We start from the raw sequence: 27,633 nt of genomic DNA on the forward strand, positions 1-27,633 counted from the left end.
GTGACGGTGCTACCGGCAGAGCGACTGCGCCCTCAGCCAATGGCGGCGCGCTGTTCCCCGCGTGGGCGGGCCGGGCCGGGCCCCGCCGCCCGACCGCAGCGGAGTTTCCTCAGGGTGGGCCGGGAAGCGCGGCAGGGCCGCGAAGGAGGCGCTGTCATGGAGGAGGCCGAGCCGAGCGAGCGCAGCCCCTTGCTGAGCAGCGGGGAGCGCGGGCGGGCAGCGAGCAGCGCTTTTCACGGGCGGCGGTTGGCTTGTGCCGCCGTGCTGCTGGCCGAGCTGCTGGAGCGAGTGGCCTTCTACGGCATCACCTCCAACCTGGTGCTCTTCCTCAACGGGCCGCCCTACAGCTGGGAGGGTGCCCAGGCCAGCCAGGCCCTGCTGCTCTTCATGGGCATCACCTACCTGGTGTCGCCTTTCGGCGGCTGGTTGGCTGATGCCCTCCTGGGCAAGTTTGGCACCATCCTGATCAGCATGGCGCTCTACCTGCTGGGCATGCTGGCCTTCCCCGTCATCGCTGCACCGCACACTCGCCAGGGCCTCTGCGGGGACATCCCCTTGTTCCCCGTAGAGAACTGCTCCTCTCCGGTGGCCAACGCCACCATGGCGCCTTGCTCCCAGGTGGGAGCCACTCGCTACTGTGCCACCGCCACCTTCATCGGACTGGTCCTCGTGGGGCTGGGCGTCGGGTCGGTCAAGGCCAACATCACCCCTTTTGGGGCGGACCAGGTCAAGTATTATTTGGCAGCTGCCGAATTGTTTGTGGGTGCTGATCTGAAGCAGGGGATGGCTGTCAGTCATGCAGAGGGGCTTGCCTTGGTGGGATGGACAGTGCACCTACTGATTCACATCTCTGTAGGTGTTAAGTCTCAGAGGGAATCAGATCACCCAGCATTGTTCCCTGTGTAATGCGAGCTGTTAATTTGTACCCTGTTAGATATAATTTTGGTGTCTGTGTAGTGTCTGATCTCTTATGACCCTTGGTTTCCTGGTAGCCCTGCCTTACATGTAGTACCTGATTTGGCTAAGCCATCACCATCTTCAGGAGCTGGGTTGAATACATAATGGCCATTAAGTGTATTGTTAATGATCCTCCGTTGTGGAGTTTGTACCTAGTTAATTTGACCTCAGAGCTCATCAGGTGAAATATCTGATATTTTAGCTTTGACAAGGATAGCATGGGCCTTCTAGGGCTGTGGTCAGAGGCCTTTATCATCCTGTGATAAGTGAAGGGTAGAGAATAAATAGTTTTTTATGCTTTAGGTATTCTCTGTACTGCACTGTGCCCTTGAGTGATATTTTTGTGCAGGCTAATTTATGCCAGATGACGGATGGGAAGGTGCTCTCAAGATGGTAAACGTATTACCTACGCTGTTCTCGTAAGGACACGTCCTGTCAAACCACCCTACTCAGATCCACTTCAGTGATATCATTCATTGGATCATCACTGCAGAACCAAGTGGCTTTACAGAAAGTATTTGAGAGACAGCTCATAGTTCAGTATCAACTGGAATGTGTTGTTGCATGTATTTTTTTACAATCTTATGCTAAGGTAGTATGCTGACTGTGAAGGTTGAATTGGAGTATAATTTCTGCTTTACAAATTGAGAATTCCAGATGCTTAGATACTGAGCAGCTTTTCTAACCAAACTGTTCTTGATGACAAAGCAAGGAGAATACCTCCGATCCAGCTGCGTGTCTGTTTACTGGCCCATTGTGTTCTGGTTAGTGCAGGTGTCAGAAATGCCATGAAATTCTTTGTGAGAGGTAAGATCTACCACAATATCTGCCAAACATACCTCTGTTCTCTGTTGTGCAGTTTACATTTGTCATTCTTTGGCATTTCATATGTTATAAATTCTGGAGTTCAGGGTGAAAGGCAGTATATAAATGTAAAGCATTATTATAGCCCAGGATTGTGTCCCCTCAGTGCATTGGTTCTGTTTAAGCCAGCATGATCCCATCAAGTGAAATAGCTCTAATATGACTTTATCTTGTAAGGTGTTTTTCAAAACTGACTGCTTATCCCCAGAACACTTTATGAACATTAAACGTAAGAGATAAATAATGGATAAAGGAACAGAGCAAAAGAAGATCCATTGCCAGTGGAAGTGTAGCTGTTGTAGCTGGATTTTTTTAAAGGCTTTCCCCCCAGGACGTCACAGAAGGCTGTTTTTGGCTACGTTTGCAGATCATTCACAGTGATTTATATAGGGTGAAGCAAAGGAAATACTCCTTTCTGGTTTATAATAATCAGTAGAGCTCTGCTGAGGACTGAATTTTCCCCCTTCTCTGTTTTTCTGGCTTATCTATTGTTAAATATGTTACAGCACACCACCTACCTTGTTGTGCAGTTTTGGGCCCTCTTGGGTGCCTTCTCCCTGCATAGGAATGTAGCAAACTGCTGGGTAGATGGATATATATTGCTGAGAATAAAGTCTGTCTCCTAGAATCACATTCTTGGGAGGCCAGAATACAATGCAAACATGTTTTGGCTGGACATGTGCTGACAAGATTTGTCCTCTTTCCCTTAAACACCAAACAAAGGAAAATATGAATTGTATATTGTGTACTTAGCTGACACGAACCACTTTTCAGATATTCTTAATTTCAGTGCAGATCTCTTAAAAATTACCATGTAAATTTTTCACTTTTAACAAATGATGTATAATTTGGATGGAGAACCCAAATATAATGAGGGTTTTTTTTATTTAGAAAATGTAGAATTTATGGAAAATTGGAAGCTAAATTACAATACTTATTTTCCTCTGAGCTTAAAAAGATGTAGTTTCTTAATTTATGTTAAATGAATGCTTTTAGAAGTCCTGTTACAAGTGACTAAGTAGACTTAGTATAGAGTAACTTTTGCCAGTCAGCTTAGCAAAAAACCAGTTACTGCAAACTAGGCATAGACCAGCTTTACTTAACTGTGTTTATAAATAAGAGCTGTTTTTCTAGAAGTTGCAGATCGATCCATCATACAGGTCTAAATCTGAACTGATGGTCCTCATAATAGTGTTCATAATCATGTGATATGTGTAACCTGTCACTTTCCAGTTCCCCTTTCAAGTGCGAGTGTTTTGCAGCCACTTCCCGTTCTGTGTAGCAGTTTGTGACTTTCTGTAGTTAGGAAACGATATGACTGTCCCTCGTTATTGTGAAAACTGGTTTAGCTTCAACACTGAAGCCAGCATTAGTAGTGGACTACTGATCTAGTATCAGCTATAATCATTGTTCTAATTATAGATTAATCTGTTTTGGGGTTATGGTGATTAGAGATGCTAGTTTTAACCCACAGTGTTATCTTCTCTCTGAATTGCCATCGTAGTCATTAAATCTGTCAGTCCATAACCTCCAAAAAATCTTCTAGCCTTGCTAAAACCATTGTTGTTACAGTAGTATCGCCAGAGGCAGGCCGCTGTTGGAAATTGCTGTGTAAAGATGGCTTTAGATTTATTTATTTATTTGTAGAACTTAGATTTTCCAGCCTCTGGGGAGGGATGGGGGACCATATATAAAGAACTGAAGGTCACTAGCTGCAAGTTACTTCGTTGCTGTTGTTGTTGAACTTCTTGGGAGACTGTAGCCAACTAAGACTCTGCAGATAACAGTTTGAAAACTGGAGCTGTGGCATGCACATGGTCAGTACTAATTTGTTTCTGTTTCCGACAGAAACAGAATAGATATGACAGTAGTGAGAGGAAGCAGACTTGAAATGTGGATGGGCCAAATTTTAGTATAAAAATTTGAAATTATGTAGCAACTGAGTAGTACTGTATAGCTCAGTTACTGAGCTCTCTCCAGATGCTGTCAAATAACTGGTGTCTGTAGTGATGGATTGGAAAGTCAGAATTCTGTAAATTTGACTATGGAAAACTGTTGTCATTGTGCTTTCTTTTGTAGGCTAAGGAGAAGGGCAAGCATCTACATTTTCATCCTTGCTCTGCTGTGTGGCTGCTCACATCATTGGCTGGGATAAGTTTGGGGTTTTTTGTTACATTTGTCTCTTGTGACTGTCAGTTGATTGCAGGAACAAATGAAAACTGCTAATGTCAGTAACTTTAAAATAATCTTCTTTTTCCTTTTATGTGAGTCAAATAGGAGGTCATAGCTTTGGATCTGTCATGATGTGAAGAGGGAGAGAGGAAAGATTATGGATACTGGAACTCTGAAATGTTGGGGTTTAGGAAATACTTGAGATCATTAAGAGATGATGTCAGAAATCAGATGTTACAGTGGAATGGCAGGCACCAGATAGGCACTAGCTGCAGCAAAACCAAGAAATCCAGTGGATAAACATTTATTTGGATCTGACCTAGCTGTAGAGAGCTATAAATTACTGTGTGACAAAGCAAAGCATCTAAACACAGGAACTATGGAGAAGCAATGAGGCTTGTATAGATTCCTTGTAAAAATCAGGAGAATCTAATAGAATCTTAATATTTGAGCTGTGTAATATTTTTGGTTTCAAGCTGTACAAACTGCTTTGGTTAGTACTTGGATCATCTCCTAAGCAAGATGTTGGTGTTGAAAAAATCTAGGGGAGGGATAATTCATCAAGTGAAAAAAAAGAAAAATCAAGTGTTAGGTTAGATTTTCTTTTGCAAAAGTTATGTCAGATGTCTTGAAAGTAGCAAGATTATTTTATTTCCTCTTCAGAGGCCCACCTGAATGCAAGCAGCAATGACATGTGGCCAATGACCGACAAAGCAGCTGCAGCCAGAATCCTTAGAGTTGCTCATTTCCTTCATTTCTTTGTCGGTGGGGTTTTTTGATGGGGGTTTTTTGTTTGTTTTTTGGGGGCCGGGGTTTTTTTTTGGGTTTCATTTTTAATTAAAATTTGCCTATCCTGTATAAGAGGAAAATTTAGGGCAATTGGGATGCTCCTTGTATGGTACAGTAGATCATTCTGTATTTTTATTGAAGTAGAAACACTACTAGATTGTTCCTTAGTGTTCTTGGAGAATGATGTGCTATCCCATTTAGTAGGGAAAAAAGCTGTGAAAGGTTTGAAGAACACAGAGCAGTGAACTGGAGACTCAGGACTGGGTATTATACAGTGGGAGTTGATCTGAATAAGTGACAGCTGTCCAACACTGGTAAATTCTGTGGAAAATGTCTGAATCTTAGCTCATTTGCAAAACAAGGTGTTACCCAGAGCAAATAATTAGATACGTGCTAATGTTCACTTGAGTCAGGGCACCTTTGAAACAGTTTTACTGTAGTGTTTCCATTTAGGGATGGGAGCCTTGCACTCTAGCTGTGGCATTTCACTGATACTGTTTGCATTTTCTTGTTGTGAGGAGTTTGACTAACACATGGTAAATCTAAGAAGGTGACCCTTTTTATACCTATTAGGCACTACTACTGTTTTTAAGCTGTTTTGTTGTGATGGAGACAAAATCTTTTAAATATACCTATTTTGACTTTCAGTGCAGGCATGGGGAGCCTTTAGCCCACAAGACAAATTCGATCCAGGACCCACACCATAATTGTGCCATTTACCTGCATCATTTTCCTGCTGCAGTTGCTCACAGGATATTAAGAATATAATGAAGCTGGTAGTGCCGGTACCACAAGGAGAGTGCTGCTATGCTTGAGCACAGATGAAATCGAGCAGAGGGAGTGATAGATTTTTCTTTCTGCTTGGGTAATTGAAAATAATGCAAGCATAAGGGGGAAAAGGAGAATTCCTGCAGTTTTTTGAAAAATACTTTTCCTTGATAAAAATAAAATAATAAATTTCTAACATGGTTTTCTTCTTCTTGGTCCCTCAATAAAATATAGCGTCTGCTGATGAAGAGAATAAACCAATCTATTTTGTGCTGTCACACAGCTCAAGTAATAGCCAGCAGCAGGAAAATCTGAGTAGTCCGCTGTCAATGTAATATAGCTAACATTTTGGGAAGCCGATGTGATGTTTGGAAGTTGCTACAAGGATTGCCTTTTAACTCTATCGTGTTTTCTGGTTTTGATAAGACGTCTTCATAGTTCTTCCACTTTGACAAGATATTCCACCAGCTAGTTCAGTGCGATTTTTTTGTTAAGTTATTAATGTTTGTCAATAAAATGCGATAGTGGCATTTCAGACGTGGCTGTGATGTGATTTTTAGTGCATGTATATACTTTGATAAGGAAGTAGAAGATGGATTCTTTTCATTGTAAGTCTCTGGTGTAACTGTTCCTTGAGCACTGCATTCCTTGTTGGTCACTGTTTCAAAAAGGATACTGGAGATGGGGAAGGAAGTTTCAAGGAAGGGCCATAGACATGGTCAGTAGTTTCCGTGCAAGGAATCGTGAAACAGTCCACAAATTCCTATCTCTGAAAAGGCAGCTAGAAGGAAGATGTGACAGTGGTTTGTGGAAACAGTGGTCAGGGCGAGAGAGGCAGAAATGGACCAGGGATGGGATAAAGGTCAGCTGTCTTCTGTTGTTTCCTGGAACTAGGTGTAACGAGTGAGGCTAGTACAGGGCAGGTTCAAAACAGACAAATGGAGGTGGTTCCTCCCACTGTGTAATTAGCTGGGGAACTCTTTGCCACAGGATATTATGGATTCTAAAACCTGACCTGGGTTCAGAGGCAGGCTGGACAAGTTCATGGAGAGGAGATCTGCTACGTTTATTAAGTGGATAGAAGCCTTCCTTGATTCAGGAAGTTTCTCAGGAGCTAATGGTTGCAGGCTGGGATACTACTTTATAGAAGCATCATGCTGTGCTTGCCCTGTTCTTACCCTTATCAGAGTTTGCTTTCATCTTCAGCTTTTCTTTGCATAGAGGTGAGCAAGGTCAGTTTTAAGAGGGAGGATGGGGAGTCATCTTCCTTGCAGAAAGTATGAGAGAAATGAGACTTTATGATGAAGAAATGGAAACTTCATAAAATAGATTGCTAACTCTTTACGTAAGTTGGAGCACTGTGTTCACGATGTAATTGTTTGCTAATATCCTGCTGCCATTTGGGGTTTAGAGGGAATTCCTAGCTTGACACACTACTGCAAGTGATGACTGTTAAAATTAGGAAAAGGGTACCAAGTTGAAACTGGAAAGGGAGAATTTCTTGGGTTTAGGCTCTGAGATTGTATTTGACGTGCTAACAGCCCTGCTTGAACACCTAACAATGCTAGTAACTATGCGTAGGAATTTTTTTTTGTTAGGCTTGGTTAAATGATACAAATGGGTTTGTGCACCACTGAGAAACCTGAAGCTGTAAATCAGAACTGACAATGTTAAAAACTTATTTCAAGACATAGCTTGCTTTTCATATTGCAAATTAAACACAGATCTTTTGAATATCTGGCAAATGAGGAAGGGAAACTTGCAATTAGTAATCAAAAACAACTGACTCAGCAAGACTGGTGTGTAGCACTGACTTGCTAGTCACTGTTAATGGCCTTTCAGTCATAAAACAGTGACAAATGTGGTATTATGGATTCTTCTACAGACTAGTTGATCTTTCTAATGTATTTCAAATTTTAACTTGCATAATCTCTCTTACATCACATCTTGTGAGTGATGCTGGATTCCTGTGACTTAATTACAACACATGAGGTGACTTATGGTAGGCAATACAGAATAAAGAGTGATGGTGAAAACTGTACAGGATAATTCTATCAACCAGGGATGTCTTTACTTTCACTGGAGAGACTCTGAGAGCTTTGAGCAGAAAAATAGCACTATGAACAGTGCTGACTTAATAGAGGGATGAATGTTTACTGGGGCCTTGTGACACCTCAGGCAACCCAAATTTAATTTTTTTTTGGTTGTTTTTTTAAGGTCAGAATGGCAAGTCTTCAATTTATGTTCTGATGAGAGGCATTAGGACTGTGTTCAAATTTAAATTTGTGCTTTAATTACCAAGTGGTCATCTGAGGCTTAGAAAGTGGAATATGGTTAACTGTTACGTGTATACAGTTGGAAGAAGCAATTGTTGCTATACTACTAATACCTGAATTTTTAGGTAGCTTAACTTTTTTTACTAAAAAATCAGTTATTTCAACTTCTGTGTGGACTACGGGACACTAATCTGAGTGAGCTTTGCCTACAGAAATGACCAAATGAGAGACAGTGCAGTAGAAATAATAATGACCTCTGTGGGGGAGCTATGTAGTTCAGTATTGTATGACATTTTATCCCTACGCTGAACTTCTAGAAGGTCATTGATATAATGGGGTAGCTCAGTAAGGTGTCATTTCATCAAATACCATGCTAGGCCCAAAACACTTAAATCATTTCAGTATGACTCTAAATTAAACCTAAACTCTTTAGTGCATTGAACTTGATTGAATTCTAATAAACAGGCTTCATTTTCTTCAGAAATTGAATGACTTGTTTTTAATCTTTTCCAGGTCAAAGATCGGGGTCCAGAAGCCACAAGAAGATTTTTTAATTGGTTTTATTGGAGCATTAATTTGGGAGCTATTCTTTCTCTGGGAGGCATTGCATACATTCAACAGAACGTGAGCTTTGTTATTGGATATAGTATCCCAACAGTTTGCATTGGGATTTCATTCATGGTTTTCTTATGTGGTCAGAGTTTCTTCATCACAAAACCGCCTGATGGTAGTGCCTTCACAGACATGTTTAAAATTCTCACATATTCCTGTTGCTCAAGAAAGAGGCACGTGGAACGTTCAACTAATAGGTTTGTAATGAGCTCTTTTGTATAGTCTGAATTCAGTGAATCAGCCTAAGAGTTGGAACTAGTTAGTTCAAACTAGCTGGCAGTCACACTAGAGAATACACTAGAATATGCAGTTTTGCTCTGAGAACTGCAACTGGAAAACTGGAGTCCTGGAGACATTTTCTGGGAGTTCTGGGATGAGAGAGAGGCACATTTTGAGATCACTGTATCTCCATGCTGCAAGATCAAGTCCGCTGTTTTCAATTGAATACTATGATGTCTTGCCAGTTCAGAGTTTCTGAAAGTGTAACTTAACCTAAGTATGCTGCTTATAAGCATTAATTAACTTTCTTCTCTGCTTAGATATGTTATGGGATGCCTTCTGATTTGAAAAACGCTATCATCTGCATTTATTGTTGTAAGTGGCTTGATGGGCAGCCAAAACGTGTGCTGGCTTTTTGCTTTCCAAGTTGTTACTTCACTCTTAAGAGATGCCCATGGAATACTGGTGGCTGAATTTAGTCACTGATGGTAAGAGATGTCAGGTGCCTCCTCTGCAAGGGCTTTCATGTATTCAGATTGCAAAACAATTCAATGAATTAGAATAACCTATATTTTCTGATACTGTTAAGTTCTGCATATTGCAGTGCCAGTTATTTATACATTGTGGACAGGAGGATGAAAAATAAGGAAACCTTTATAATGGAAGTTTTCAGCTTGTGCTTTCACCTGCTGATGATCCGTTCTGGCCTAGTTGTTTTGCTGTTAAGAGTAACTTATTTTGGGAATGCATGAGCTTTTGTTAATGAGAAGAAGTGCCACAAGATTGCCAGTTAAGTCTGTTTTTGTTGTTGTTTAACTAAACATTTCAAATTCTTTTCAAAAGCGAAGGCCAGGGAGTACTTCAGCAACCTCACAAGCAAAGCCTGTTTGAGATGGCCAAGCTGTCTCATGGGGGCCCATTCAGAGAAGATAAAGTAGAAGATGTGAAAGCTCTCGTCAAGATTATCCCTGTCTTTTTGGCTTTAATACCTTACTGGACAGTGTATTTTCAAGTGAGTAGTTCCACATGATTTATTTTACATGTCTAAAATCCATAATTTTTAATGTAAGGACCCTAACTTCCTTTTCTCCCAGCTGTATTTGAAAGGTCTCGGGGCTCTAGCTTCAAGTTGCAGTTCTGAGGCTGTGTTATATATCAGCTCCTCTCTGAATATTACCCCCCAGAGCAGTTACCTAGAGGAAAGGCACAAAAGCTTTTTTGGGGAAACTGTTCCATAAGGTTTACTTACAGTTAGCATTCAGTAGCTGTGATTCTAGAGAAGATGAATATTGAAGAGGATTGTTCAGAACTCTGGTGTTGACTGACTTGTTTAATACCCATGCGTCCAATAATGTTAAGTACTTCTCTTACACACACCCGGGGTTAAAACCATTTTAATATTACGTTAGCAAAAATGGTACTGCGTGATGGTATCTTCTTCTGATTTTTTTTTATTTGCTAGATAAAATTGTTGTGGAAAGCTGCGTGGGCTTACCAGTATGCCAAATTATCTAATTTCCCATTTTTCTGGAGCCTCTTTCATAAATGTGAAATTTATCCTGAAGTTGAGAGATGAAAAATGGCTACTAAGAATACTTCCAAATAATATTTAACATAATAATAAAAAAGAAAATAAAATCATTAAAATGATAGTTAAAAGTAACAGTTGTACAAATTAACATACCTTAAATATTGTACTCTGTTTCATCTTGCAGTTGGTTCAGGTAGGTCATGATAAGTGGTCTAGATTTAATTTTAATTAATCCCTTTCTGGTTCTTCTGTCCTAGTGAGATAAATTAAGACAGCAAATATGTTGGGGGAGGGGGAATTCAGAATTTTTTTTTAAAGTCACATGAATTATTCTTTGTGCTTTTACTAAAATTAAATGTAGGGGTTAGAACATTGCAAGGTTTTTTTAACAATAATTCTTTTTGGTTTGCTATATTAGCACTTTACCTCTGGTATAATCTTTGTTAATTATTAAAAATGTAAAAATGTCTTGCTCTCAGCACTCCTCGTCCAAGTAATCTCAACTCATCTTTCCTAATGCTAGATGCAGACAACATATGTATTGCAAAGTCTCCATCTGAAAATTCCTGAAATATCAAATGATACCAACTCTATTCATACGGTAAGTAGGGCAGAACAAGTGAAAAGTATGTTTTCTTTAGTTGAGATGCAAAAGAGGTAAGTATTGTACAAAAATTCCAGAAGGTTAAGGTAGTGGCTAAAGGGAATCGATGGCCATAGACATTAGGCATTTAGAAGCATGACACACAATATAGAGATTTTGGCATATCTACTGGTGTATGGAGATCACACCATCCTGTTTTGAATGTATTCAGATAGTTTTCACTGCTTTAATTAAGAATGTCTTTATCCTTCAGCGCACAAAGTATGATAAGAAAGCTTATCAATCTATATGCCCTAAGTTTTCAAAGTTGTAAATAGTACAGAAGCATTCCTACAAACTCAGTAAGAATACCCATGCTTAACTGAAACAGTATTTTCAAATTTGGAATCTGAGATACATTTGTAACTTCATACTGCTTAATCAATATTCACTTTACTTTGAATCAGTTTAGCATATTGAAGGAAGTTGTTCAATCAATATTTTTCAAGAAAGGCTGGCATCATGTAATTGCAGAAATGGTACTGAGAAATAAAAACAAAAAGTATGAAAGTTATTAACAGGCTTACTAACTGTTCTTTTAAAATTAAGTTTCTTCTGTTTTATTTAAAATTAATATCAAGAAGACAGAATGGCTTCAGTCTTTTTTTTACAGATCAAAAATTAAAAAATGCATGTACTTAATGTTTCTTTGAACTTGCTTGAAAACTGAGCTGCTTCTGAATCAGAGCTGAAGGCTTAATGGAGGTTAGTAATGCTCGCTAAGACAGACCTCTAAACCAACCAAATGCTAGTTACTTACTTTTACACAGTTAAAAAAACTAAAGAAGGAGTAGTCTGAGACTTCTTCAGTTGAACGTGTGCCATCAATAAAAGGATCCAAAACCAGTTTCCTCAACTGAGTTCTCAGTTTGTGTATTTTTTTTTGCATAGCTTTTGGGCACGGAAAGCTGTTGCTACTTTCACTTCAAGGTTCAGTTTTGTAGTGTTTGAGTTGCATGTTCATTTAAAAATAATATATTTTCTTATTCAAAAACTCTAATTAATCTGAGGCTTCTGTTTTAGTTGCATCAATTTTAATTGTAGACTACATTCAGGGTGGTTGGTTTTTTAGCATATACCTAATTCTACTTTAATACAGGTTAGTACATTTAAATTTTGATATGTGACCCATTTTGCTCTTTTCATTAACCTTTTCACATTTCTATATTGCTTGCATATGAGAGGGTACTCTTAGGGGTTTTTTTCTGTTATTGTGAACCACATGACTGTCTTGTTATAACATTGTCATTGTTGGACTAGAGAAGTGAATTTTCTTTCTTCTAACAAAGTGCACACAGGACTTCAGAGTCCCATTGTCAGTCTGAATATTTGTTCTGTAGAAATGACCGTGGAGCTTTGGTTATCACGCTGAGCTTTCCTCACTGCCTTTCTGGGTGTTAGAATTGTTTTTCAAGTTGTAAAATTAGTTCCAAAAAATAATGGCTTTCATTGTTTGTTTTTGCTAAAAAGACTTTAAAATACCACTTATGCTATGTAGCCACTTTTTCTAACTTAGAAGTGTGGCTTTAAAAGTCAGTTACCTGTTTTTAGTGTTTACTTACAGTAGGCAGAATCTGAGGCAAGGATAATGGAAGAATGATCCTAGTCTGTCTTGATACTTCTAAATAATGATTTTCTATCTTGCATAACAGCGACTTGCTCCTTTTTCTGCAGTGCATCAGTTGTGGTGTTCTTGTTTTATTTTTAAATACTTTGCTGTGATCTAACAGCATAAGTCAAATAAGTTAATTTGATTTTTGCTGGCTTCCTTGGTATGTGGTCTACCTGAAGGATGCTGACCTGCGATCTACATTATGTAGGCAGTATCTCTGAAAGCAATTCTGACTACTTTTGTTCCTCCAAATTGGAGTGATTTGAGGTAATTAAGAAAAGGAGCAGTAATATAACGTTTTACATGAGCAGCATTGTACCTTATCAGGTCTAGGTTTTCCTTAAGCTCTTCTAGGCACCTCTGCCCAATACTGATAAAGACGTATTTTCTCTTGATATGAAAAGAGTGAGATATGTGTATGCCCTTTTAATTTGCAGGCTCCTGATAGAGTAGAAAATGGAAAAGCATACATTTTAAACAAAAACCGCAAGTGATTGATTCTATGAAGTACAGCAGTGCCAGAGGCATTTGGTATTTCTCCTCTTTCATATCAAATTCAGCAATGACAAAAAATTCCTACATCCTTGACTCTAATTACACAAATCAGTCTTTCTACAAACTGTTACACGGGTTAGTGCTGGTGTGATAATTGAAGCAAACTAAAAGGTGAATGGGAGAGGGAGGGAAATTGACAGTTTTAAAGTTTTGCTAAATATTTAAAAATAAGCAAGAATTTTGACTAACTCAGCAGAATTCACTGTGCGTTTTTCAAAGCATGTGAAGGTTGCTAAGCAATGTATGTAATCTTATGTATGAAACTGCTGAATATTTTCATATAGCCAAACCAGCTTATTATTCTGTTTTCAAATCCATGATCTTGAAATGCAGAGGAAACATTAAGGAACAGTTAGGACGAATTCAGTTTTACCATCACTGTAACTTCTTGGTGTTGGCAAACTATGAACCAGAAAGCATTTGCCTGAGTTCTTTGGAGAATTGCAATGACAACTGTAATGCACAGCAAGAAAGCAATAGTGCAAAAGAGGTGCATGCCCACAATGTGTTAGAGGCTGAGGGCTTGGGTTATTGAGATGGTTGAAGCAGTTGAGATTTGTAGCCATAAGGGAATCTGATTGTCTTCCTCTGTTACTGTGGCTGTAGCTTTAGATTGTCACAAGCCCCTTGGTCATCCTGGATGATCTCTAGAAAATATTAATCTATTCTAACCCTGAGTTTCCACACACAGAGAAACAGTTTAGTATCAAAAACTGAACCTGCATCTGAAATACACAGATCAAGCAGTGCCTGTGTTTTGGGTCAGAGAGTCAGGCGATGCATAATACAGTGTCACACTGTTCTAAATGCAATTTTAAAAAATATCCCCAAACCAGAACATTTTTATAAATCTTCCTGTACTGTCTTGGTTTGTTAGCTCAGAACAGATGCTAAATATTATTAAGCTTGGTAGAAATTGTCTCATTCATACAGACAGGAATCTTATTGTGAATTACTGAATATTGCAAATGAGAAAGGATGCGTGTATTATACAATACTCTTTGTTCATTTGACAAGTGTAATTTAATTTTAATTGAACTTTGTATTACATTAGTAAAACTGTTTCTGCTGTTCTGTGGCATTTTCCTGAAAGTTCTAAGGCTAATAATAGAAGATCTACAGAACCTGGCTATTAAATATTTTTCATGACTGAAGTAGGAAAAAAGTTTAATTCTGTCAAACTAGAGTGTATCACTGGAAGCATAACAGTAGGGACTATTTAATTGCATTAAATAACTTCCTGACCTGTGTGCCATTAATATTGACTTTGAATACTTTTCAAAATGTATCTTGGGATGTATTCATTTAAATAATCTGCACAATTTTGTTTACTAGATTTGAGTGGCACAATCAATCATTCCTCAGACAAGTGTTCTATGACTAAAAAAATCTTGATGGCAGAAAAGCTCCCAAAGGACAGTGATTTTTTTCTGTTAAACATATTTCAGGATGTATGCAGAAAAACTCAGATGTTGCAATAATGCTAATGGCCATCTCATCTTTCAAAAGGAATTCATATAGTTTTAGTTAGATAGTTAACTTTTGTTTCAACAAAAATTAATTCAGAGTAAGGACCTAAAATATAAGCCCTCTGAAACTTATAAATCTTAAATAAAAATCCTTTGCAAACCATCTTTGAGTTCCACATTTTGTTTTCTCAGAGTACTCTCTTCATCTGCCCAGTAATTTCTTATTCCTCATTTTTCTTGGAACTATGTGCAGTATTATTTGCTTTTGTGTAAAGAACCTTTTTGCTGTGAACACCTGATGTTCTTCAGTTCCAGTGGAAAGGTCCTACATCCCCACCCCTCCTCTCCACGCCCCAAAAATACCCCAACACCCACCTCAGTACAGCTGGAGATGCATTTTGAAAGTGAGAATATGCAATACTGTTGGAGTTACTATGTTGAGGAATTATTTCTGCAGAATTACGAACTGCCAAATTAAATGAAAACCTGAATAGCTGAGGGGTTTTCCTCAGCTTTTACACACCCTTATTTTTCTTTTCCCACTGTCTATCAGTGCACTGTGGTTTGTTTTGGATGTCAGTGTTTCATGGAAAATATTTTTTCCTTTGTTAAATGATAGTAAAAATCAACCCTTAAGTATGAAATTGCTAACTTTAGTCATCTGTCCTCTCAGTTTCCAGCAGCCTGGTTGACTATGTTTGATGCAGTGCTTATTCTGATTCTAATACCCTTAAAAGATAAATTGGTGGACCCCATTTTAAAGAGGAATGGCTTGCTCCCGTCCTCACTGAAGAGGATTGCAGTTGGAATGTTCTTTGTAATGTGTTCTGCGTTTGCTGCAGGTAAGAAAACAACTTTGAGACCTACTTACACAGCTGTCTATTCAGCCACTTGCAGCAGCATTTTTAAAAACACCTTCGTGAATCTTTAATTCAAGATTATTCAGAAGTCTTTTTTATGGGATAGTTAGAATGCAACTGCATGGATGGATTTCGCACAATGAAAGAGATTTTATCCAACGTTTTGAACATTTGCAATAAAATCGGACCAGTTTTCCTGCTTGAAATAGACTTCAAGTATATCTTTTAAAAACAACTTGTTCGTTAAGATTTTCACAGTGTTACTTTCTAGTATGCTTGGTAGAGGAGAATTATTTGTTTTCTGACCATATTTCCTCAACAAATGCCTTAGCTTCATGATCAGGTTTTGGGTTGCCTGAACCAAGGTGTGCAGCATTTGGATATAAGGCTTTTAGTTCTCCTAAAATAAACTTTATGGTATTGTGGAAGCCCATGTTGTCTGATTTATTAACCGTTTATCTTAAAGTTGAAAATTTATTTATCCTGAAAAACAAATTAGTTCAGAAATAAGTATGTTCCTTCATATATTCTGACTTCTAAGTATTAGAAAAGTGAAATTTTACCTAAAATCCTTTCCCTTTATCTGAAATAATAAAGTTAGGTTATGGCTGAACAAGAGTTTCCTCCCACTTTGGTTTTTTTCTCCCCTACCTTAATGTTCCCTAATGTTTGGGAATTACTGTAGTGTAAAATAGCTTAGCCATAGTATGAAAGGAGAAAGATGGCAACTCTGTTCGAACCATAAATCAGCTGCTTTTGAGATGATTTAAAGTTAAGCGCTGCTGATGTGGAACTGAACATCTGAGCAGTGCTTCATAGAACCTATAGCCTTCGCCTAGGATCACTGTAATGAACATATTGATAAAGCATTATAGCATTGAATAAATTAATTTCAGCACTTGTAATCTCCTATATTTTAGAGAGAGGGACACTTTATATGGCTATTAAGATTTCTCTCAATGAAAGAGATAATTACCTTATTAGGCCAAGGTCACTTTGTATGTGGGCAAGTAAAGTTCTTAAAGCAAAGTCATTTAAACTTAAAATAGGAATGTTTCTCTTACTCCATGTAACTTAGGACACTGCTACCAGCAAAGAAGATGATGTAAAACAGTTAAATGTCAGCTCTTTAAATAGAAGCTGCTGGCTTACGTACAAGTGAATTCAAAACCAGCAATATCTGTCTTTATTAGTACTGGGGGAAAAAAGCTGTGATAGCTGAGTTGGGGAATGGTTTTATATAGCAGAATTCTTAAAAATTTCAAATGCCTTCTTGTTTTCTGTTCACCTACAAATGTAACACATGATTTTGTTGGTTTGATCCTCCCCTAACTCTTCCACAGTAGAAACTGAGAAGGTGAATTCTTTGGGTGGCTATCTGCAATCTGGTTGGAAAGTTTAACCTTTTGGAGTAACTTAACATCCCTTCATCATAGCATGAATTTAAGAGCTGCAGTTGCAACAAATTGTTTTTGTAACAGGAGTGATATTTTGTGCCCCAAGATTAGGTCAGATCTTGGCTCAATAAGTAGAAAGAGACCGAAACTGACAGGCACTAAATGGGAGGCCACGTGCGTGTAACACATATTATAGAAAGTAGTGTCATTGACTAAGCCTTACTCCTCTGAATTGGTGGTGAATAAATCCACCTTATTTCCAAGGATATTGAGAGTTCTTTTATAGAGGTCCTTTCTGGGTGAAGCAGGGAGTTCTATTAACTATGAGCTATTCTGTGCATTTTATGTAACAGTGAGGGAAATCCTTTAATCTGAGCAACTTCAAGAAAAACCCTACAGCATTATTTGATATTCGCTTCCTACTCTAAACTGTTGTGTTGAGCGAGCTAAAAATTGTTATATTTTACACTATCATGTCTATTTTCAGTCTTCATGAAGTGTTTTCTATGCAGTGTATTGTTTGTAAATCAAGCTCTAATGAGCTTTTGCATCTCTTGGGATGATAAATGTCATAATTGTCATGATCATATTCATAGAGGGTTTTCATACTTCTACAGGACTAGTGTAGCCATTTCGATAAGCAGAATGGTTTCTAATTTATTAATATTATGGTGGCAGATGCAATGGTTCAACACTGCAAAGTAGTAGTTTGTGAAAACGAGGTTGTCTTTAGAAAAACCAACATAGTTTGTATGAGAAAGCTCTCAGCTAATCCATCTGGAAAAGGGTTACATATTGGTATAATTATTGCTACTGAATAAGAATATAATCACTAATTCTATGGCGGAAGAACTGTATGTCTTGAAATAACAATAGCAAAAGTAGTCTGAAATGCTTTATGTTAGGAAATAAGGAAATACATATTCCTATTTTATAATTTGTAATTGCAGTATGGGACTGAATCCTAATTTAATTCTTCATATGAAGAAACAGTGTTTGCATCTTAGGTCAATCTTTTCTTTCCCCCCTCCATATAGGAATTCTGGAAAGCAACAGACTGAAAATTGTAAAGGTTAAAACAATTAATCAGACAATTGGAAATGTTACATACTATGCTGCAGATTTGCCAATATGGTGGCAGATTCCTCAATACGTGCTGATTGGATTCAGTGAAATATTTGCAAGTATAGCAGGTAAGAGTCTTTGTGTGGTTTAAATCTGCTTTCATACCTATCATAAATGATGAATTCTTAGAAAAGGAATATTTACTTGTCAAATCATTATAAATAAGCTGTAATGTTCTCAGTCAAATCATTATAAATAAGCTGTAATGTTCTCAAATACAATATTATACAATATAACTTAATATAAGTGGCAAAGCACACAACTGTCTTTCATTTAAAATAGGCTATATAAGAATATGTTTTCAAGACTGAATTTCAAGCAAAGCAGCATTTAAATGTGCATGTCATCCAGTTAGCATTGGATATTTGCAAGCCCTAATGGAAAACAATATACTCTTTCAATATTGTATTTTAAAGAATAGTTTTAATGCAGTATTGTTTCCTCTGAATCCTTCTGTGTGTTGCAAATGAAATCTATGCTTTGTAATTTTTTTGGAAAAACTGAGCTCACAGTTTAGAAAGTCAGTTCGTAAGTGGAAACACCTTTCTGAGGGGAAAAAGGAAGAAATAAACCATCTTTAGAGACTTATCACCAGTTTAAATTCATGCTACTTGAGTTTTTACATCTCTGAAATAAGAAGTTATGTGACACTCAACCTAAACTAGCTTTTTTCTGAGTATTAATAATGAAGTAGCTATTTTTTATACAGTTTTATCTGCTCTATTTTTAGATCAATTTTTCTGTAGTTGTTCTAGTACTTCAATGTGATACTAGGCAAAGTGAAACACTGCTTAAATCTTGCCTTTCTTGAACAAATGCAAGAGAACTTAAATTTCTTAATGCTGTTCCGTGTGATGTAATGGACAGCTGTGTGATCATATTGATTTTTAAGCTGAAAGTGAAGTGGGAGGAGAGGGTGAATAGGACTATAAAATCCTATTTTCTGCTCTGTTTCATATACATGCAGGGCTCATTAGCAGGAAGAAAGCACAGGCAATTTATCTGTTGTCACTGGGGTATGCCTAACACTGGTTTACTATGATTAAACAAGTGAAATGGTATTGTGAATCTCTTAGCACAGTGTTTACGTATCTAGTGCTTGGGAGCAATGCTTAGTTACCAGTAACAGAAACCTTTCATGATCATAGAAGTAGATATTCTGATACTACTTAAATAGAATTGCAGAGCTACCTGATGTAATATATTGGAACTCCTCCAGTGACTTGATTTAAAAATCATTTAGTGTTTGCTTAACTATAGTTACTTATTAATGTGTTGAAATACTGTTTCAGAATATTGAACTTTGAAGATCATCCATTCAAACTGGCATTACATATAGCTCTTTTTCTTCGATTCCTTATGACAGAATTTCCTGCTTTCATTTCCCTTGTAGGAGGTTACTTTCACTCCTCATGCTGGGTGAGCACAGTAGGTTAAAATGAGATTCTCTAAGTCTGTAAGATCTTGCTGGCGGTAGCCCCAGCTGTCACATGGCCCATTTGTTCCCCTCTTAGTGGAACAGAGAACTTCTACTCCATCAGGTTTCTGGTTACATGTGTTTCACTGTCATCACAGTTGTTAGGAAATAAAACAAGGTGGTTGTATTGCTTGGCAAGTAGAAGAAAATGTGGGTTTGAGGTTTTTTTTTTCTATCTGCTCATTTGCCCTAAGCTCTTCTAAAGCACACTAAGACCCAAGATGCTAAACATTGTAGATAGTTAAATGGGAAGTATGCTTTAGCAGTGCAGTCAATAGGTATCCTGTGTTAGAGAACGTATCTGCATAGGCATTGCTGTCCTGTATTACAGTACATTTCATTATGTGTGAACAGTAGCCATCACAAATCCTAACATATAAAAACCTGAAGATTGAAGTCTTGCTTAATTGAGTTACTTATTAAAACTAAGGCCGTATTTAGCATTTTTATCAAAAGAGTAAAATGAGTGAGTTACCTTTAGTTACAACTTCAGGGATTGTGCCAATTAAATCTGAACTCAGATAAACAGATGACTTACCAGAAATGGAAGTGTTTGTGCAAAAATAAATAAATGTCTTCCCTCTTACATATTCTTGTTTCTCTGTCAGTCACTGTTACTAGTTTATAGGTGTTCGCAAGGAAAAAATAACAAACCTATCTGCAGCTTGTGGAAGTGTCAAGGACTTGATGCTGTCTCTGTTTGTTGAACTCCAAACTGGGGGTTGTTTTTTTCAACTGCTTTAGTGGACGTCTTCATGAGAAGTCAAGTCTTTAAGGCTTACACTATTCATATGTGAATACCCTGCTGTTCTGCACTTGCTGGGTCTGTACCAAGAGCTTTATAACTTCAAAACTATTGGTCAGTGTTAGGAAAAATGCAAATGCTTCCATTTCTTTGAACCAGAAATTCTGTGCAGATCTTAATTGCTCTGTGTATTACACTTTCATTTGATTTGTTTTACAAAGCTTTTTTTCCTGCTTTCTGATGGCTATCTAAACTGAATTCTTAGTACCTTTAAGAAGGCCTCTCAAGACTTAATTGAGTATACTTTACCAATTCGATATTAAAAGTTGATAAAGGCATCTATTGCGCTATGAAATTCAGCTTTAAAATAAGCAAAGTGTTAATGGTTACAAAACTATAGTGACTTGGAAATGTTTATTGTGAACAAAAAGGGACTAAATATCGTAAGAGCAGAAACATAAGTTTGTTTTTTTGTTTACTGCAAAACTAAGCATACTCTTATTAAGCCACATTAGTTACACTTGAGGTACCTTTAAAAAGATGGCACACATTGCAGTAATATTTTATATTATTCTGTCAATCCTCTTAAAGCACCCTTATTTAACTGGGAATCGTAATCTCACATGACAACACCGACTAGAGGGTTTAATTTCAAAACTGCTTGTTTGAGGTAGCATGAAATTGTTATCAATGGCTGCCAGCAGGCAAAAATAACTCTGAAGGCAAAGAAAAGTTTTTATATTCTTTATGGCAGATTAAATATTAGGGTTGCTGGAAACATTATTCAAGTTTAGAAATGTGCCTTATTTTGTTGCAAAAAGTGCATAGAGTTACACCAGTTTTGGTTTTTGTTTTGAGTCTTAAGTTCTTTTTCCAGCAGTAACACTCGCATCCCGTATATCTGTAAAATGAGCAAGAGAAGAAATAGGCCAGATTCTCTCATGTGATATACTTGAGCTTAACTTGTACAGAATGTACAAAAGCCAGGAAACCAGGTGACCAAAATGTGACTGATACTCTGGAGACTTGTGGCAGCTATGATGACTTAACAAGAGGTTAAAAAACAAGCTACTGTATCCCAAGAGCAGTCTACTTTTTTTTTCTTCAAGTGAGTTTGGCCAGATAAATACTCCTTGAAAAATCTGAATTGTTGTATTAGTGGCAAAGCCTAGGAAAAAAATTTTGAGTTTTTAATTCTTAAAATAAATATAATTTTGCCCCTACTCCCCCTTCCCCATTTGCAGATGTCTCTCCATTTCTGTAGAAATTTTCTCATTACGGTTTGAATTTACAGGAACCCACACAGCTGAGTTGCATGAAGAATGTTTCATTTCCTTTCTAGAATCAAAGACAGGTTGCTGTTGGCCCATTCTAATGTGTTTTGCAAAGGAAAAGAGAAGCGGTGTGTTGGTTATCAGAGATTTCTCAGGTGGCAGTGCAGAATGCTGTTAGATCAGTGAGAACATATAGCTCTGTTCCTTTTACAAGAACAAAGTTCCTCCCTCACAACAGGCAAATTGACCTATCTGACTTGAAGCGTTACGCCTTTTCTTGAAAAGAAAAGCCAGTGTATTGCTATTAAACTCTGTCTGGAGTAGCAGAAGTCAAATACCAGTAATGGTGAAAATAAAGCATACCTTTATTATGCAAGTCATAAGATTTGTGCCATTTTCAGGTCTATAATGCTCTCTTTGCCAAGAAAAATGGTAGATGAGGTAGCATTAATTTTCAGTATGAAGCAGACTGTTTTGAAACAGGCATTTCACCTGTCAGAGAAAAAGCTCTGCAAAGAATGTATTTGCCTGTCTCTTGTGAATAATCCCATTTGATTTTTGACAGGAATATTATTCTAAAAAGGAGAGTTAATCATGAGCATTAGTCTTTGCAAGGCAGAGCCTAACTCAGTGTGTTCTGTTGATGCTAAAATTCAGTAGCACAGATTCAAATTGATGTCACTGGTATGTTTTTCTTGGTTTTATTGTTTGAAATTTGAGTAGGGATATTTTAAAGTTTAAGTCCCATTTCTACAAGCCTTAAAAAGAATAGGCCAGCAAGCAATGAGCTCAGAGAATTCTAGATCAAAATTAAATTAAAACTAATTACTGCCTTTCCAGCTACAATTAATTTCTCAGTCTGCACATTCAGAGATAGAGACACTGAGTCTGTGAGAAATAAATGTTCATGGTCAACACAAGAGTGACCTGCAGTTCTCGAGCACTTTGTTCTCAGCAGGGAATGCCATGTGCTTGGTAAATACTGCACAACAGATAGGCAATATAGAAACAAGTGAAACGGGGAACATGGGACTTGCCAGGTTAGAGTTAGTTTAATATATTTCTTTGAGGATAATTTTAAACAGAGAAAGGAATATGCTGCCTCAGAAGATTTCTTCATTTTACACATGTAATACTAATAAGATCAAAGTGCGTGTCTCAAACGTTGTCCATTTAATGGGTTGATATATTGATGACCTTTAACGGGGTTCATAAAGCAATTAGAGGGAACTGGGAACTGACAGGGATTCACTACCTCAATTCCCTGTCTCCTGAAATCCAAGGCTAGTTTTAAGTCTTTAACATACCAGAAATAGTATATATCTGTAACTTCTATAATACCAAACTAGAACAAACTACTATTGTTTCTTAGTTTTTCCAACAGCTTTTTTTATCTTTTAATACAGGTCTAGAATTTGCATATTCAGCTGCTCCCAAATCTATGCAGAGTGCTATTATGGGGCTGTTTTTCTTCTTTTCGGGGATTGGATCATTTGTTGGCTCTGGATTGTTGGCACTGGTATCTATTAAAGAAATTGGCTGGATGAGTAATCACATGGATTTTGGTAAGTTATTTTCAGTTTATTCATAAAGTAGAAGGCTTCCTTTGTTTACTGTTTTGTTAAAGACAAAGTTTTATCTTGCATATAAGTATGAAGTAATGCGACTGTGCAAAATGATACATTGCCCTCATGAAACCATTCGAAAAACGCATGTAGTATTTTGCTTCTGCAAGGCCTATCAACTACCTGCTCAGCTCTTACTGCATTTCATCACTAGAAATTACTTATAAATTTTTGTATTGTAGTAAAAAATATTTAAATTATGTGTGGAAGAAGAATATATTTGGTATAAAGTACTGAAATTACTTTCTGCAGTCATGGGGAGGAAAATGTACCCATCTCTCTCTCAGTGATTATTCAGCTTCCTAGTTTCAAGAGCTTTCATCAAAATTACCATGAGTTCATTTTGTATTTCTGTCTGCTAGCTATTTATACTCTTAAAAAAGTCCAACATATCATCTGCTTTGTATTGCCGGTTCAAGTTAAAAATAATTATTGGCACCAGTAGGTGGCACCTTGGGAATTTCAGAAAATCATACCATCATCAATGGGCTAATTAGTTCCAACAGAAGGAGTGTGAAAAGTTCTTAAAATGTATGCTAGACCTACTGTGTATACATGGCTTAAAAGTTCAGCCTAAACTTACTTTAAATTTGGTATGAGAGAATTTGCCATTTAAGCTTGATTTGCATGCTACCAAAAAGTAATGTTGTCTGGAACAGTACATATGCCACAAGTTGTTGTCTTTGGTTTTCTTAAGTTGTTCTTTAAGAGACTGCAAAAGATGACAAGTAGCCTTAAACTTATGGAAGTGTCCTCACCAAATGAAAATTTAATCACATTGAGACTTTTTTCCCCCAGTCAATTTCAAAATTAGAAGAACATCTTTTTCTGCAATTTTATATAGAGATAATTCAGTTGATAAGGGCTCAATAGGAGGATAATAATTTAATGCAAATTAATATATGTGATATATGATGGTGCTTTTTTAGCTTCTTGCCTTTGTTTTCTGAAGCAGCCTAAGAGAAGAGAGTGCCTAATATTCTTTCTGTGAAATATTTAGGTTGTGCTAAATATATCCAGAGTTGGCTAGAACTGGAAGATGTTACCTTTCATGACTCATTGGTCATCTGTTTTGAACAGGCTACTCAGCTCAATGGATTGTCCTTTGGACAGCTGTCAGAATTGGGTATTTCTACCTTTCTTAGTCCAAAGACTCAATATACAATTGAGCTTTCTCAGCAGCTATACATCTGGCTCAAGGTTGAAGTGCTCAGTGGGTGATTTTGATTTGTAGCATCCATAGTAGCTACTGTTCTGTTTATATCACTAACTGTTTATAACTCAATTTTCATTTGGTATAACGTTATTGAAAGTTATCAAATTCACATCTAAAATTTACTTAGGTCTTCCAGGGTAAGAATTGTAAGGAGGAGTCTTTATGAATAAATGACTTCTGAATTTTTCATTAGATGCTGTATAATAACTATAAACACGTGCACCAAGTTTCTGCTATTTATGCTAACTCATGATATCGTTTGAGGTAACTGACTACCCCCCAAATCTACTGATGAAGTTCACTCTCTGCTGGCACTTCAGTGTCAATTGCTGCCATTGAAATGACTGTTATTTCTCTGACAAAAACTGAGATTCCATGGGTTTAATATCCCATCTCATAAAGGATAATTACTACTTTTTAAACACGTCTGCTCTCGAAATGGAGATTCACATATATATTGTATTTTAAATGTCAAGGAAAGACTCCATTTAATTTTATTGCATTTTATTATAAGTTCATTTAATTGAATCTTAAGTTTCAGTAATTAAAGTAATTTAATCTGAACATTTATACGCAAGCTGCATGACAAGCTTGTGAGGATCCATGTATACTTCACCATTTTTACTCTCTCTAACCTTTCTGATAATCATAATAGTCCAATTGGTCGTGGCTCATGTGGCATATTGGAAATGAGCCACAATATATTGTTCTTGGGCGTACAGCAATAGTTAGTGCACATTTCTTAATAGAGGAATAATGTTTTAGCAATGAGTTTTCTTAATTTAACATTATTCAATGTGATACAAAACACTAATTTATAACAGCTTTGAGGGAGTGTCAAAGGTGAATTGAACCAAAAAGAAACCACGTATGGTTTCGTGAATTCTAAACTTTGTTCCAGAAGCAGGCTAAGAGAAAATCTCAGTAATTGCTTCCTTTATATCTACAGAGTTACCAAATGTTTCCCTTAGTAGCATTCATTTTTTGATTCTTTTTATTTTATCTTTGACTTAGCAGAGAAGGGAGGTACAGGCCTCCAGCTGCACCACAGAGACCATATAGCATTAAGCAGGGCTGAAAAGGCTGCTGGAGAGGACTCTAGTATATATAGTACAAAAAAAATCATACTTTTACCCGTTTCAATTAAGCTGTAAAAAAGAAGAGATTTTCTTTTTTTTCCCCTGACTAAAGCCTCATCACTTCACTATATTCTCCAGGCTCCTTAAAAGCATATCTAGTGAAGATAGTAAAGGTTTTAAGTTACTAGGCTGTATGAGTGTAGCTTTGCTTCGATCTTGAATGCTGCATTTTATTGGGAGCTGTTTCTGAACACTTTACAGTCCAGGGCTTTATTTGCAGAAATTTCTTTTTCAAGTCCATTTAGTGGCCACAGCACAGGGCAGTTTTCTTTTTTGGCTTTTGAGATGAGTTGTCTCCTTAAAAATTGATAAGTAATCTTTATTACTTACATTACAAAGAAAGTAAATCGTATATGAAAATACACATGGAAGTTTTTAGCTGTTTTATCTAAAGTCAGCAAAGCATTGCAATTTTGCAGTATAAGAAACCAGACACAAAAAAAAAGGAGGTGAGGGGGCAGGGGAAAGAACGGAAGATTATTAGCCTGTTAGTCTTTTTAAATTGTGTTGACTCCCGTGAAGCATGGCCACCGCTATATGTGTCTAGTCTTTGTTTGCACAAAGTTCTTACAGTGGTAGGAGGCGCTTCCAGCAATTTTTTCTAAGAAATCATGCAGTAACAGCATATCAGCTTCTCCAGGGACATTACTTGGTTAAGGCATTGAAGCACTAAAGAAAACAATCCTTGTACTCTGTGTATCTTCCTCAGAAGTTCCATCTTTTGCTCTGGAGAATTAAAAATGAAACTATGCTGTTGGATGGAAATGTGATTTGGTTTGGTTTTGCCTCTGTTTTGCAGGAAAGTCTTCACTAGTTAAGCTTGAAGGGATTGACATTTTTATTTTTATAATCTTTATTAATGTTTTTTTTTTTCTCCCCAATTCTTTCTAGGTAATATTAATGGCTGTCAATTAAACTATTACTTTTTTTTGCTGGCTGCTATCCAAGGAGCAACCCTCTTGCTTTTCCTTATTGTTTCTGTGAAATATGATCATCAAAAATCAAGGATTAATGAAGTGGCTGCCAATGGGAGGATCTGATACTGTTACAGAGCAGCACACAGTGAAGTGGCAGTGCACCGTGAGTCGGCGAGATCTTAGGTTTTCTCCAGTGAGACTCTTACTGGACTTGCATGTTACAAGAGTTCTTTCCCCTGCCCCCTCTCGTGTACGTAGGTAAGTGCCTTATGTTGGCGGGGCTCGTTTCTTGCACTACGTCCTGGCGGAGGACAAACATAAACCTTGGAAGTGTATCAACTCTAGGCATTCAAGTTGCTCTTTGTTAGTCGAGAGATGTTTACCTAACTCTTGGAAGCTGGGACACTTACACTTGGAAATCGAGTATAATGAGTCACATGTGACATGGATTGTTCCTGACTGAAAAACTGCTTCATGAAGAACAGTGGATCTAGAGAAACACTCAACAGTCTCAAGCCTACATTGAGGACACAGGAAAGAAAACATTTGACAGAAACCTCAAGTAGTGGTTACAAGAATAAATTTTCAATCCTGGAAGTCATTTTTGGGGGAGAAATGGGGACAAATTAAATTGCAGATTAGCTTAGATTAAAAAGAAATTTAGTTTTATAATTGACCCTTTACTGGCAATGTCTCAAGGATTCAAGTCCAAACTTGCAGTCAAGAGTATCCAATACTGACGACTGAATTATATGTCACAGTAGCTTGTCATATAGCTGCTCTAAATTTTGGTGCACAATAAACAGTTGTTGGGACTGAAATGGTTTTACTTCAGAAATGTTTTTATTTTTGAATCTGCATTAGATGTATTGGGGCAATATGGAAACATACATCTTTTGACAAAGCACTGTTCAGTCTAACGCTGTTACTTCCCTAAGGAATATTCTAAATATTTGCAGAAAGAAAACTGAGATTGAATTCTCAGAAGATGAATGCGCAATAACAATTTAGAAGCCTTTCAGCCAGTTCCTTCTAGTCTTGTGTCTTACTTCTAGCTAACATGCTACAGGGTTTGTATTTTTCAGCAACACATTCCTATAGCAGAGCAAATGGTTTTACGTTCAGCCTCGTGAATTTTAATGATTCTAACAACTGTACTTAAGATTGTGTGCAGACTGGTATGGAAGATGCAAGGAATTACGCAGAAAGAAAATAAAAACTCAACTTTTTATTAATGTGTTGAATTTTTATAGTTTCTTTTGTCTGCATTTATGTTGTTAAAATGTCCTTTTGTACATGGACATCTTTTTAATGAGTTTACAAAGTAAAATGAACTTCCATGCTGTGACTTTTGACCCTTTGTTTCTAGGTGAATAAAATTATACTACAAA

General features: G+C 37.2%; 1 protein-coding gene across 1 annotated transcript; it reads left to right on the forward strand.

The window, feature by feature from the left end:
• Nucleotides 1–101: 101 nt before the first annotated feature.
• SLC15A4 (solute carrier family 15 member 4) lies at nt 102–27,633 on the forward strand. Its single transcript, XM_068412590.1, has 8 exons — nt 102–726; nt 8,340–8,635; nt 9,501–9,669; nt 10,712–10,789; nt 15,141–15,309; nt 17,762–17,917; nt 22,752–22,910; nt 26,217–27,633. The coding sequence occupies exons 1-8, from the start codon at nt 157–159 to the stop codon at nt 26,363–26,365; spliced, it is 1,746 nt and encodes a 581-aa protein (XP_068268691.1). The 5' UTR covers nt 102–156; the 3' UTR covers nt 26,366–27,633.

Source organism: Nyctibius grandis, chromosome 14 (genome assembly GCF_013368605.1).
Source record: "Nyctibius grandis isolate bNycGra1 chromosome 14, bNycGra1.pri, whole genome shotgun sequence".
Lineage (NCBI taxonomy): Eukaryota > Metazoa > Chordata > Aves > Nyctibiiformes > Nyctibiidae > Nyctibius > Nyctibius grandis.

Coding starts and splice junctions, on each gene's coding strand:
- SLC15A4 (XM_068412590.1), top strand. CDS start 157: ATGGAGGAGGCCGAGCCGAGCGAGCGCAGCCCCTTGCTGAGCAGCGGG. Junction 15,310..17,761: donor GTGTTCTGCGTTTGCTGCAG/GTAAGAAAACAA, acceptor CCCTCCATATAG/GAATTCTGGAAAGCAACAGA. Junction 17,918..22,751: donor AATATTTGCAAGTATAGCAG/GTAAGAGTCTTT, acceptor CTTTTAATACAG/GTCTAGAATTTGCATATTCA.